Source organism: Apostichopus japonicus, chromosome 4 (assembly GCF_037975245.1).
Source record: "Apostichopus japonicus isolate 1M-3 chromosome 4, ASM3797524v1, whole genome shotgun sequence".
NCBI classification, from domain to species: domain Eukaryota; kingdom Metazoa; phylum Echinodermata; class Holothuroidea; order Aspidochirotida; family Stichopodidae; genus Apostichopus; species Apostichopus japonicus.
In genome coordinates, this window is record NC_092564.1 from 26,018,205 (window position 1) to 26,033,457 (window position 15,253).

General features: G+C 36.8%; 2 protein-coding genes across 3 annotated transcripts in view; both read left to right on the forward strand.

Annotated features, from left to right (window-relative positions):
• Window positions 1-5,296, forward strand: part of LOC139966951 (glutamate decarboxylase-like) — a 49,250-nt gene extending 43,954 nt beyond the window's left edge. For both annotated transcript variants that reach the window (XM_071970456.1, XM_071970457.1), the window contains one exon: window positions 1,008-5,296. In XM_071970456.1, the coding sequence (XP_071826557.1) occupies window positions 1,008-1,181 (174 nt within the window). In that variant the 3' untranslated portion in view covers window positions 1,182-5,296. The remainder of the gene's footprint in view (window positions 1-1,007) is intronic.
• Window positions 5,297-6,570: 1,274 nt separating this feature from the next.
• Window positions 6,571-15,228, forward strand: LOC139966955 (uncharacterized). Its single transcript, XM_071970460.1, has 4 exons — window positions 6,571-6,746; window positions 11,800-12,110; window positions 12,806-12,878; window positions 13,419-15,228. The coding sequence occupies exons 1-4, from the start codon at window positions 6,744-6,746 to the stop codon at window positions 13,431-13,433; spliced, it is 402 nt and encodes a 133-aa protein (XP_071826561.1). The 5' UTR covers window positions 6,571-6,743; the 3' UTR covers window positions 13,434-15,228.
• The last annotated feature ends 25 nt before the right edge of the window (window positions 15,229-15,253 follow it).

Genomic DNA, 15,253 nt, shown 5'->3' on the forward strand with positions numbered 1-15,253 from the left:
CCATATACGATTTAACACAACACAACACAATACGATACAATATTAACACAACACAGTACAGTACGATACAATATGGTACAACACAATACACAACACGGTACAATACGATACAATATTATTAACACAACACAATACAGTACAATATACTATACAATACAATACCATACAATATGGTACAACACAATATACACCAGGGTACAATATAATACCATACGATTTAACACAACACAATACGGTACAATACAATACGATACAATATTAACACAACACAATACAGTGCAACAAAATACGATACAATATTTAACAGAACACAATAGAGTACAATACGATACAATATTACACAACACAATACAATGCAGTACAATACAATACAGTCAGTGCGATGCAATATTACACATCACAATACAATGCAGTACAATACAGTACACTATACAGTACAATACGATACAATATTACACAACACAATACAATGCAGTACAATACAGTACACTATACAGTACAATACGATGCAATATTACACATCACAATACAATGCAGTACAATACAGTACACTATACAGTACAATACGATACAATATTACACAACACAATACAATGCAGTACAATACAATACAGTCAGTGCGATGCAATATTACACATCACAATACAATGCAGTACAATACAGTACACTATACAGTACAATACGATACAATATTACACAACACAATACAATACAGTACAATACAAAATATTAAACATATATAACACAAAACAAGGGGGGCGTAACAGACATTTGACTTAACATATAGACGAGTATCTTGAAAACAAACTAAAAGATGGACTTATATATGGCTACACTAATTTATTTTAACTTATAGTGAGGGGTGGAGTAGAGGGGATTATCCCTTACCAGCACGAGGGAAATAACTGGACTTTATTCATTGACAGAAAACGTATACAGTGCACTAGTGGATAATAATTACAAATTGGGCTATATGTATGTCACTTTACTGTGTTTCTTTTGGCTAGGTTGCGCCGATAATCAAGGCAAGATTGATGAACGAGGGTCGATTAATGGTCGGCTACCAACCTCTTAATGACAAGGTCAACTTCTTCCGTTGGGTAGTCTCCAACCCAGCCGCTTCTAAACACGACGTTGATTACATGCTGGATGAAATTGAGCGACTAGGTCACGACTTATGAGAGGGCCAGACCAAGAAAGAGCGAAAGAGTTGTGAAGAAGATGATAATTGAAACTCACTTTAGTTTGAAGAAGTTGGCCTCATATGAAAAAAAATGTTTGAGGTTCGCTGTATAAGAAGTTTCTTTGTATCCAACCACACTCGATACTAATGGATTCTATTTTCTAGAATGTAGAATTGAAGGCAACTTGTGAGAAGAACGTACTTTTATTTTATTTGTTTATTTGTTATTATGAAGCCGGCCAACTGGTTAAATTACATCAGTCTAAGTTAGCAAAACAACAAAACAACAACAACAAAACAAATGGAAAACAGATTAAAGGTTATACTCGCTCGTGATAAAAGCGAGACTTGATATTCACGAAGCTTTCACTTCCGACTAAATAACAATAAAATTGGCAGACGGTACGGTGATTCTTTCTGGAATGTAGAAGCTAAATAGAGGGATTGTTTGAAACAGAAACTAATTTTGTTTGTTTTATAAAAGCTTGCTGTCAACTGATACAATAATTAAGTCTTAAATAAACTTTAAAAAAAAACCATATGAAAATGGTTATGAGGCACTATCTCTCTCTTATAAAACCATAGATGTGGGCGATATAATATGTCATATCTAGACAAAATTCAAAACACCGTGGTCAGTTATCCGTGCAAGACGAAGTGCTTTTCGGTAGCTATGGTAACGCGCTCTCTCAATCATCATTTTGCTTGAAATTTTCCTAAGATGCAGCTAAATAAACAATGGTTTATCACTGTTGTGTGATTGTACCACAAGAATCATGTCCCGAATGCAATCTAAATTTTCAAACAATGAAATCTCGAAAGTTTAGTACATCCTTTTGAGATGATCTTTTAATCCTTTGCTTTTTAGGAAGAATCACTGATAAAATTCGTCATTATTATAACATGGACGCATAATTCCATATCCATCCAATTAGGCCTATGTATTATTTCAAAACTTTTTACAACAAAGCAATTTAGCATAGTTTTTTATTTTTAAGAATTTGAGCGAGTGCTTTGATATAACTGATATTTGTTTGCGTTTTAGTTCGTTGAAATGGAAAGTACATGAATTTTGAGAAAAAAAAATGCTACAAAAGCACCTAACTAGTGCAGTACGACACGTCAGTCTGTCTCGGTGTGCGTTGCGTGTACATGTGAATGTGTATACATGTAACGTATGTCACGTGACCGATCATGACCAAAAATGTCATAGACGTTACGAGAAACTTAATGTTCGGAATGCTAAAAAAAAAAGTTTGAATGAACCCCTTACTTTCACGCTTTAGAAAAATTATTATATATTGATGTTCGCACTTTTTACTTTTCAAAATTTTGTAGTTGTGGGTTAAAGGTGCTGACAGATAAAAACGAAAAAATTAAAAAAGCCCCTACCCCTCCAACCCTTTGAATATTTTAACGAGTCTACCTCTTTACGTGTAAATCAGATAATCAATCGATTAATCAATCCAGTAGCGTAGCCAATACAGATCGATGAATTTAGCTATATAAAGAATTGAGTCATCCAAGCTATGGTATGTATATCCGATAAAGTTTAACATCTTAAGGAAAGAAAACAGATGCCTCTGGGGATGAACCCCACCCCCCCCCACCCCGTCCAGAATAAAATCAGAGGATCACACACCGCTCGCCTATCCCACCTCGAAGTATCCAAGTGTATACATTGGACATATATATATAACATATATACTTGCTGTACAACTTTAAACAATCGAGAGAAAAAAATCAATTGATTCAACAGTTTCAAATTATAGTACAATTTTACATCAAAGTAACCTCACATTGCCAAAATGACTCAAAAAGGGGGGGGGGGTCACCCTCTCTTTGACGACGTGCTCTCCAAGCACACCCACCCCCTCCCTCCCCACCCGCCACAGTATCAACATGGTAGTTGCACCAAATTAACCGACAGTCGCTTTATACTTTCATTGTCGACACTGCATTACAAACATTTTGTAGGCACAGACAGTTAGGCTGAAACCGCAGGAACAAACATTGATTGATAAATCGAGTTTTGAAGGAGTTTATCGATCAGCGTATTGCTGAACATTCCGATCATTATGTCTAACTGAATGATTGGTCTGTAAAACGACTGATCGGTGAAGTCGAACAGTTAACTGATCATATTATCGGATGATTTGTATATTGGTCACATGACCAATTGGCGCATTGATCGACCGATAGCTTGGCTGATTATTTTCCAATAACTAATTGATCTATTATTAGTGAATAAGACTGATTGTCGAAAGATAATCAATAGGTTGGCTGAAACGTTAGTTGATTACGTAATCGATCGATTTGGGATCGAACTCAGTCAATCGGATGATCATCTTATTCGGTCGATTCGCAGATTGTGGATTAGCGGATTGATCAGCTGTTGTTGACTGATGAGCCAATAGGTTGATTAATTGATTAATTAATTTATTGATAGACTATTCGAAATCATTTAAAAAAATATGGAATATTGAAAGACTGCTAGACGGATTGATCAGTCGATAGATGGACTGATTGCATGAACATTTTAATGTGGTTTATATTCAAAGTATGACTTATATTCGATCCTTAATTTAGTTCAATTTGTATTAATTGATCAAAATTTGAACGGATCACTATGGTGTGATGAGCAATAATTATAAAGTAGGGACGCAGCGTAAATCTAATATTTGTCCATACAAAAAAAAATGAATTAGTTTATCTTAGTGGAAAAAATGGGAAAATATTTTTCTATGATATTAGAACATTAAAAAAAAAGTTATATACATCCACACCTTTAATTATCCCCATGTCTGTCACTTATATGTTACAAATGTATTTATCCTTTCTTTAGTATATATGAGAGCAACATATTGACTGTTTGTTCAACAGTTAAGGGGGCGTGGGGGGGGGGGGTGTCATTACAACTATACTGAGACATCTTGAAAAGCTTGTCTATGGCAAATTAAAATTTTCAAGGAACACTGTAAACATGTAAGTAACAACAACCAGTTGTTCCTTTCGTTTGTTATATGTTTGTTGTTGTTAGGCCTATGCTTAATTCAGTAGTTATACTTCATACCAAGTAGCATAAGGAAAGTTCCTTGCTTTGATGCCACTGCGCAGAACAAGCTATAATGTGAACATTCTATCTTCGTTGAAATCATGCACATGCGCAGACGTGGGGGGGGGGGGGTGTATAATCATTGCAGAGGGAAACGTGACCATCCTATTATCAACTAGTTATTTTCACAGAAGAAAAGAAATACCAACTGTCTTTATTTTTAGGCTTTATGAGAAAAAGTCCCCATGTTGTTTTTGCGTTTGCTTTTCTTGCGTTGTATTTGTCCTACGTCACCAAGTTACGAAATTTGACTTTGCTTTATATGACTTAACATTATACGCTTCTTTGTACTTATTCAAAATGAGCTTGGGTCAAGCACAGAAAAGTTCTTGATGTTTGAAAGACATAAGTGGCGCTATTCCAGTTTCATTGTCTGGAAGAATGTAACCGACTTTTCTAGTTCCATATACATTATGAAAGTCATATTTTCGTTGTACGTGTTTGTTTGTTTGGTCAATTTTTCCTCAGTCGCTGATATAATATCATATATTATCGATTTAATGAATTTTAATGAATTTTATAACCTAATCCATAATTTATCGAGAGTTTTATTAAGATGTAAATATAAAAATATGTTCAGATATTACGTCATATCTTATATGAAATCTCATTCGGTCAGGCGTTGGCAATAAAAACACATGAAAAGACAAGACAGCGATATGACCTTATCATTATATTTACAATGGAGGTGTTACAAATTTGTTTGATTGATTTAATGTATTCGCGTATGCGGTTTCCATTTTTCCAGTGATTAAATGTTATTTAGTGCTTCTTCTTTTTTCTTATCCCGGTTCCCTTCCTTGGATCTGCACCTGATTACATGCACAATTGAAATCACTGTAAGTGCAGTTTCTATTTTTCACTTACTTTTTGGTGGAATGTCAGTATGGGATTCCCCCTCTCACCTCAGAAATTTTGAAAAAAAAGTGGAGGATGCTTAGTTGCAAATACTGCAACATTTTGCAAGTTTCGAAACAGTGTTGAAGAAATTTGCAATTGTTTACGTTGTACTATATACATGTTGACTTATTTTTTGTAATATTCTGTCTGTCAGTCGAAGGTTTGGAGGGGGATGACTACCCTTTTAGTCAGCAGCTGTTATAAACCACCCCCGCCCCGTTCCCTCTCCCTCAAAGAACAAGACATACTAACCTTTAGTCTATACAGGAGGCGGAGGTGGGCTATTGTGGGTAGTTGTCCCCCCCACCCCAGATTCCCCTAAATTATGCAACTCAATCTCCTGTCCGTAAACTATAATTGTCTTAGCCATGGTACTCTGCCTCCCCCCACCCCCTCCCTCCCCATTCTCAATCAACCCCCCCCCCTGCTCTAAATCCAAATTCATGCCTACGCGGCTGATGAAGTTACAACTATAAGCACGTGACTTAGTTCTTCTCCTGCACCGACTTTACAATACCGTATTAAAAAGTCCACGGTCGTTGGTCCATCGGACCCCCCCCCCCCCCCACCCCGCCCCTTTACCAATATGCCAGCTAATTGACCCTTTGTTTTTCACTCATATTGAAACTTCAATTTTACAGCCACCCTTGTACAAACCTTTCCCCTATACTCGACAATTAATCTCTAATATAACATCCGTACTATCAAGGTTAGAATACTATACAGCATTCATCGTATTATTAAGAAAATACCGCTTAACTACATCAACATACTGTATTTCTCCTGAATTCTTATAAGTGAAGAAAGACTAAAAACAAAACAAATATCATATAATAATTTCCAATCATACTGCATCGATATTGGCTGGTAATGTTGAGATGTTTGCTGAAAACTAGCTACAAAACGGTAGCGTTTCTTAGAAGGTGACGAAATAATGTCACCAATCACCAATATGTATATTTGGCATAATGTTTTCTGTCTTTTCGTCTTCACTTGTCCTTTTTGTTTAATTTTTTGGGAAGATGCGGTATTCGTTACAGAGTTAATAAAGGGCGATATGTGTGTACCTGTTTACGTCACAACGCACACCTTCAGCCTTATATTACATGCACATGTACACAACACAGCAGTCTACATAACTAACCACATATATGTATATATATATATATATATATATATATATATATATATATATATATACATACACACTAAATCTAACAATTATATTCTGCAAGGGTTACAGGCATTATCTTTATTCACAGTTTGTATAGCTGTTATATACAACACCGATGACAACGTAAATATATGTATATGCACCTATTGTATTTACAAAGAACCAATTGATGTGATGGGTGTACATTTTCTATACTGACGGTAGAACCTACCCAAGCGAAGAGCCACACGGAACCATAACTTGGTACTCAACGAGATTCACATATAGACAACTTACCGAACTCACTATATCCGTATATCGACAAAAGGGAGGTGTTTTAAACGAGTCTTCAAGAAAGCAGTCTGCAGTGTTACATTTTTGTTCCCTTAAAAATGGTAAGTTTCAAAGTCATCATTATCATTGGTGGATCCACTTTGATTTTTTATTTTATTATAAGAGACTGAGGGTCCGGTAAAAGGAGGAATTGGTAGTTACCGAATTTAGTACTTAAATATCGGTGAATGTGGTAAATATCAGTAAAAAGCAAGCCACGCTCACGGAAATTGCGCTCAAGTTTTCCACATGTAACTTGCTTTGAAGAAAATTATGTATCAGTTGCAGCTTATTTTAAGTGCCAAAAAGAATTCCAGAACAACAACAAAAAATGGTCCAAACCCATCCCCACCCCATACCTTTGAACTGGACATGATAATTAAACCATTGAAGTTATCTGAAGTATACCTTAAAAGACTATGAAAATGAATATGAAAATGAGAATTGAAAAATCATATAGTTCTTCAGAAACGAAACAAGAATAAGCAATAAAGTTAACTAGAATGCATGCATGGACATAAATATGTTAAAAGAGACTTAGGCCGCCTATACGTGGAATGAAAACATTAAGACATATACAGATAGTATGTCATAGCCAAGCTGTCAAATTAACACATACACTTTTATATGAAGGGAAGCGAGGAGGTTTGCACCTATACTGAAGGTAATACAAATATATGAATATACAAACAATTTATTCCTATAGTCTTTATCTATACAATACTTACTCGTGTGGCACATGGAATAGGAAGAAATTCTAAGCATTGTGGTGAAGTTTTGCGTTTCAGTTCCTATGTATCGTTTTTGAGGAAAGAAAATTAGAAGAAGTTGACACGTTTTGTATCAACAGTGAACTTGAGGCAAACATGCAGGTGTGATATCATAGATGTATACACTGGCATATTTGTGTTGTCTAAGTCTTTTAATTTAAATATTGTCCATCCAGTATTATTCTTCCAAAATAGGGAAGCACTAAACAACATATGAATATCAGTATACAGTCATTTCGGACATTTGTTATACCTTCACACACCCTCAAGAAAAGTTGCAACCCCTTTCCAATCCAATGACAGAGCAAATCAATTGAAAAATAAATACGATGAAAAGGATGTAAGGATGTCAGGCAACTATGGCATCACACATGTCAGGATGCCAGGTAACTATGACATCACACATGTGAGGATATCAGGCAACTATGACATCACACATGTCAGGATGTCAGGCAACTATGGCATCACACATGTCAGTAATCTATGACATCACACATGTGATGAGGGCGGGCAACTATGACATCACACATGTCAGGATGTCAGGCAACTATGACATCACACATGTCAGGATGTCAGGCAAATATGGCATCACACATGTCAGGATGTCGGGCAACTATGACATCACATGTCATCACGATAATATATTTAAAAAAATAGGACAGTTTCACCTATCAAGATCATAAAAACGCAATCTAGGAATTGAGTGCAGATATCACAAGGATGCTTAGTATATGTTTCTCTGTGGTTAAACATCACTTTAATAAAAGTGACGCTTAGTCGGATAGGTCGAACGACGAGTGGCGGGAATATGCGTTTAACTGGGTTTCTAAGTTTAAATTTCGCTTATTCGGTCTCATGCCTAGCTACAAGTATAGGCTACCATCAGCCTGTTTCGCGGCCCTCGGCCGTTCATTTTGTTTGGTTGTTCATATATAGTTGTTTTTGCTGTTGTTTTTTTCTAGCTGCTGCTGTTCTTGTTAGTTGTTATTGTTGTTGCTCTATGATTATTACTGTTGTAATTTGTGTTATATTGTTGTTGCTTCTGTTATCGTTGCTGTTGGTTTTACTATTCTTATTAGTTTTGTTGTAGTTATTGATGTTTTATGATTATTACTGCTGTTATATACTGTTCTTGCTTTTTGAATGGTGCTGTTGTTTGCATTATTATTGTTATTATTACTGCTGTTGTTGTTGTTGCTTTTGTTATTGTTGCTACTGTTGTTGTTGTAGCATAACGTGCCCTAGAACCAGCGATACACTTCACCTGCCATTTTGGTTTCATTGGGCTGACTATATATGGCTTCAGTTTTTTTTTACAATAAAATCAGGAAGGACAAATTGATTCAGCAACTATAATCGCGTATAAACAACGCTCTGCAGTATCTCAACTATAGTCAAACGAGAACATAACCTTCCAATCTTTCAATCGTAAAATAATGTGAAAAAAAGACAAGTTAGATGAACTTTACTAGAGAAATGACATGTTGTTCTACTGTTAGTTTCTTGATGCTTATCTAAAACATTCAAAACGGTTGGCTTGTTTCCTAGAACTGAAGAAAAATCCCAACGTGTTGGATGAGATCTTAAAAACGAATGCTGCAAAAATGACACCGTCAATGCATCTAAATATTTATTAAATTGTATATTTACTTTAGGTTACTGCTGCACCTTCTTGTTAATAAAAAAAATCTTTTGAAATTTCAAAATGTCTACCACCTTTGAACTAGCACGCTTCAGCGAATTTGGGTTTCGAGTCATTATGTGTCAAAAGTTGCACTTTATCCGGTGTTACTTATAGTTGAATGCCGGGTGTGTGTTCGTTTGTTTGAACTTTATTGTTCTTTTTATACCCCCACTTTTTTTCAACTGTGTAACCTCGGTTTCGCCGAAAGGTACAAATCGGGGGGTTTTCCATTGTTTTTCTTTTGGAGCAACAACTATTAATTTTAGAATTATGCGTTTATGATGGTTTGCTATTCAATTCTATAGAAATTGTGTCCAAAAAGAAACATATAAACACGAGTATTATCTGAAGGAATTGTGCAAGATCATGCTCGGCAGGATGGTGACTTATATGCATTATTAATTCGGTTGCTGCGCATTATGAATTTGTTTGGACGGCGTTATCAACTCACTCGAGTTCGACCCTTAATTAGGGTCGAAAGTGACCCTGACTATCACAGATACAAATACTGGTTTCTCACGTAATTTGTAAATTACAGAGAGTACAAAAACGTTTATTCATTGTAATTATTTTGTATCCCGTAAGATATTACCCTTGTAAATTTGAACCGTTCTTTGTGTATAGCTTCAACATTGAACCCTGCAGTCGGTTTTAACAGGCTATAGCCTAAGGGTCAACATGCAGAAGATTGTTGAGTGTATAATGTGCAATGTAGCGATTCAACTTATTTCCCAACATTCTACAACGAACTAGTTTGACATGCGTAATATTCCTATCGCAGCCGTTAGCTGGGACAATGTTACAAATGCTAATACCACTCAATACTGCCCTCCCGTAACATGCTTCAAAGCACCCGTATTAATAGTATAGTTCCTGACATTTTTTCATGATTGAAACAGGATGTTTAAATCACACTGCAGTATACAGTACTCACAAATGATAGAAGCACTTTGAAGTGTGACCTATCGCTGACAATATCTTACTGAGTGCCTATCGCTGACAATATCTTACTGCGTACCTATCGCTGACAATATCTTACTGGGTGCTGCCTATCGCTGACAATATCTTACTGCGTGCCTATCGCTGACAATATCTTACTGCGTACCTATCGCTGACAATATCTTACTGCGTACCTATCGCTGACAATATCTTACTGCGTGCCTATCGCTGACAATGTCTCACTGCGTACCTATCGCTGATAATATCTTACTGCGTACCTATCGCTGACAATATCTTACTGGGTGCTGCCTACCGCTGACAATATCTTACTGCGTGCCTATCGCTGACAATATCTTACTTCGTGCCCATCGCTGACAATATCTTACTGGGTGCTGCCTATCGCTGACAATATCTTACTGTTCTGATTCCTTTCCAGTAGGATTTGCAAAGTCGTATATCATTTACTTATTGTTACGAAATTAGTGTTTATGCAAATTACACTCATGATCCGTCTGTTGTAAGGACGAACGTTCCAAGTTCTGATGTATAGACTGACTACATTTGTTATAATCTAAATACCCCGTTCAGTATGAACGTCTTATTTGAAAATGTCGCATCGGCAGAGTACAAAGATAACATGGATGAATGAATACATGAAGTAATGTAGGAATGTGCAGACGTATTAATACACGACTCAGTAAATGAATGGAAGGATGGATGGATGAACGGATGGATTGATGAGTCGATGAACATATGGTTAGGGTGAACGTGTTAATTAATGGTCACATGGATGGTTGAGGGGTGGATGAAGGGGGGGGGGATGAATGTCTGTATATGAATAGGCAGATGGATAAATGAATGAATAAATACATGATTGAATGGATTAATGAATGAAATGTTGAATGGATGAATAGGTGGAAAGTAGAATGGATGGATTAATTGATGGATAAATATGAAAGTAGGAACGAATCAATGAACAAATCAAGACTGGTTGTCTATATACAGATAACAGAGGTACGTTTCCCTGAGTTATTAGGAAGCAATCGGCTGTACATGGTTTCATGAATGTAATTAGATCACATTTTCATCAGTGTTGATTATTTATAGAGCACGTGTTATGGTCAGGGAGTTACTTGAAACATTACAAAGGATATACTCTTCTTTTTTTTACCAATTGTGCCGTACAGTAAACAAGTATGCCTTTAATGTCGTAAACTACAACAACAACAAAAACAAAACCAAAAGTATCTTCCAAATTTCCTTTGGTACTTTGAATACATTGGAAAACGAAATCCCTCTTGTTCAGTGGTACTGTGTAAGCTTCACGACAACCCCCCCCCCCCCCTCTTTCCCTCCTCTCTGTAGTAAAAGTTGGAACAATGCCCAATTCAAGGTTAAAATCAAGTACAGTGAATAACATAGAAAACAAAACAAATGCTTAGCTTTGCTTGTTCCAAGTTCACTCTAGGTGCAAAAGGTATCGATTTCAAAGGCACCATATCGCAATTACAACAAGAAAACGTCAAATGCACAGGGAAGAATGCTAAATTTCACCAGGCTCCTGCAACGTTCATATTTGCAGTTCAAAATTAACGTAACTTCGGAAATGTTCTTTGAAAACATGTCCAATCTGCCCCGACTGACTTAGCTTTTGGTTGGTCGTGAAAACTCGTGGTCTTAATATATCAAGCTTCTTTCTACTTATATTTTTGGTCTTGTTAGAGTGCCCCACCAGCATACAGTGAATCGCAACAGGGTGCCCCGCCACCACAACAGGGGTACCCGCCACAACAACAAGGTTACCCACCACCTCAACAGGGTTACCCACCACCTCAACAGGGTTACCCACCACCGCAACAAGGTTACCCACCACCGCAACAGGGGTACCCACCACCGCAACAGGGCTACTCACCACCAATGTATTATCCACCACCACAACAACAACAACAACAACAACAGACGGTCGTGGTCACAGCCCAGCAGCCGGTAGCCGCTCCCCAAACTGTGATTGTTCAACAAACAACACAAAAACAGTCAGTTTATTTATCGTATTGTTTTGTTTATTTCCTTCTCCTTCTTCTGTAAAATCCTATAGTTAAGTTGAGCTTATCATTAAAACTCCAAATATTCAAACATGCTTATTGTTCTTTGCTAGGATATTAAGATAATTGCAAATATAAAAAATAAGGTTGAGGAGTGGGGAGGCGGGGAGTGGGAGGAGGAGGAGGAGGATGTCTTCCTCGGTTGCTCGGTAAGTGAATGAAAATATTGTTCGGAAAGAGGTAAAGTAGCAGTGTCTTTTAATATGAATTTCTAAGTCTAAGAAAGGGGGAAATAATTATCCGGGGGGGGGGGGGTGTTAACAATCTTATAGTTTTGGTACTTCAGTTCACATGAATGACCACTGGAAGAGGCGTACAGCATATATAAATGGTTATTGTATCTTGATGCATATATAAACCCTATCAAAGAAAAGTAAGCGTTGCCAGTGTTGAAAGTAGGGATCACGACTATTATCATTTTATGTGCATGGGGTAATGTATAGAGAAAAGTATGGCTGTTAGTGCTGCTGCTGTGCATCAGTAGCCAATGTATTGTAATGTACTGTTCGAGAAAAGGCGCCAAATGAAAGGTATACATGTTTGAACGAAGATCACGTACATTGTTATCCTTCATGTTTTGATGAAGTCACTCATAACGGTTTGTTTCTCTCTCTCTCTGTTGCCAGGGGAGTCAATCATCTGCTTCATTTCATAATCACTCTATTTTTTCCAATCTGGATTTTCGTGTGGATCTGTTTGGTAAGTCATACCCTGATATAGCAGCTATATACCTCCACATAATCTTCAGTTCGATCTGAAGCATAGCAGGCGGGGAAGGCGGTTTACATATACCCCGCCTCTCAACTTCTCGCAAACTATTAAAAGTATCTATTATCACAATCTCGCGTGAAGACCTAATTATAGACCTGATTTAATAGCCTATAAAATGCCCCAGAATGCAGAGTTTCGGGTCTATATTTTTATTTTCTTCTAGAGAGGACCCTGAGATCCCAACCCCCTCTACCACATAGGAGTCGGTTTCAACGACCTCATGACCACGCCCCTTGTGTTTTAAAACTTTGGATCCGCCCCTGTACATATACTCCAACAATTAAAAATTACGATATAATGTAACGTATTGTTTTGAGTTAATACCAGATGATAGTAATTTTTAGGTAACACGCGGCTAACGTATATCTTTAGATCATATCTTTTTAATGAATAAGAGGAAGCATTTTTGGGTTTTTTTTTCAATCTCTCCACCTCTCTCTCCACCTCTCTCTCTTTCGCTCTCTGCAGTGTATCTGTGAGTAATTTGATGGAGGACAACAGATGACCCACACCGAGATGACTCCAATGAACTTAGTTGTTCTTATTCATTTTGAAGATTTTTTTTACGCTTACTGTACAGTTGCATTCTTATTTCTTACTTAAATGGAACAAAGGAAGAAAATACACAAAAATCAATCCAGTTGATTTCAATTTTGAAGATTTATAATTCATCAGATTTTACAGTTTCCCACCAAAACAAAAACGTCTAGTCAGTAGCATAGACATATAGGAGCCCAGTTTGATTTGGGGGCGGGGAGGGGGGCGGGGCTCTAACGACTTGCCCGAAAATTACAACCAACATTTTTCGCGCGCATTAAATACAATCATTTGCCGTGTTATAACCCTTCCATATTGGTTATCATTTTTTTTTAAAACACATTGCAATTTATTTTTCTTTCAGTAGGTGCCCGAAAATTTCTCAGCATATTGCCCTAATTTTCACCAAAAAAAGTTGGGGGCTGCGGACCCCCCCCCCCCCACCCGCCCCGCCTCCTACGCCTATGGTAGGTAGTTTCCGAAGGGTAACAACTGTTGACTTAAATTTAGCTAAAAATGGATGATTTCTTCTAACCTCTCTTATTATAGATCCCACGTTTTGGTGTCTTTTATGCATACATAAATGCATACACCCACACACGCCCACACACGCATACCTATACACATAAACACATACATACAATATATGTTTGGGCATAGGCCCTATTGATGGGTTTCTTCTCTGGAAGACAACTGCAATTCTATGAAAAGTTTAAGCTTTATGTTGAAACATCTGTCAAGGCCCATCAACAGAGAGATAATATGTTTTATTTATTAAACGATTGATTGCAAATGTAAGGAGAAACTTGAATTCCTGCATTATCCACTTATAATAAGTTCAAAAACACCGCTTCTTAAAAATGTATACGCCTGTCGATTTAATCACAATGTTGTCTAGGAGGTCCAGCAATACGAATATCCAACTATACGATATATTCTTTACACTATATTAGGACCGTACTTGTTTTATTATCTCCAATACAATTGTATCGCATTCTACCGAAAACAGTTTTTGTTGTTGTATTGTATATGTAATCAATTTTATCATATGACTTCACACATAGGCTACTAGTATTGTTCACATCAGTATAGGAGATATACGTGTCTTCATATGGCATAGTGTTTAAAGCCTGTGTTTACACTTTAGGCCTACAATAAAGTACAATGTTTACAGTTGACCAATGTATACAATATATTTATGCCTACCTTAAGGCTTGACTAACGTGATGTAATTTAATGTTTAAGGGAGGCGAATGGGGATGTCCTAACCTGATATTGTGTTGGCCTACATGGACGTTAGGCTAACGCCTAGTCAGCAAGGTTGACCATTATTCGAAGTTTTAACCAGTTCAAGATGATATTGATACTCCTAGTCCAACTCCTAGGCATATTTAGCCTAACTTAGGCTAAATATTCAATAATAATCTTACCTAGCCATGATAGTCTTCGGTATCTCAAATTAACCTTTAATTAAAAAAAAATTAATAAGACTGTTTCTACAAACGAAACAAAAAACGGTTATAATTCGATCCGGTGAACGTAAATGGGTTGCGTCATCCGTAATTACCTGGGCGACGAGTAAGTTTAACGTCTGGCATATGTTACACCAATCTGTAAGTAAAGGTTAGGCCTAGTCTAGGCTAATTTAAAGGCTATTTCCCTTGGCTACTGACAAGACGCATTGATAAAATTGAATTGTTATACTCACTCGATCTTTGTCATCATATACTGTAAAAGTGTCGGTTCCTGTGTTTTTGTCTTTCATC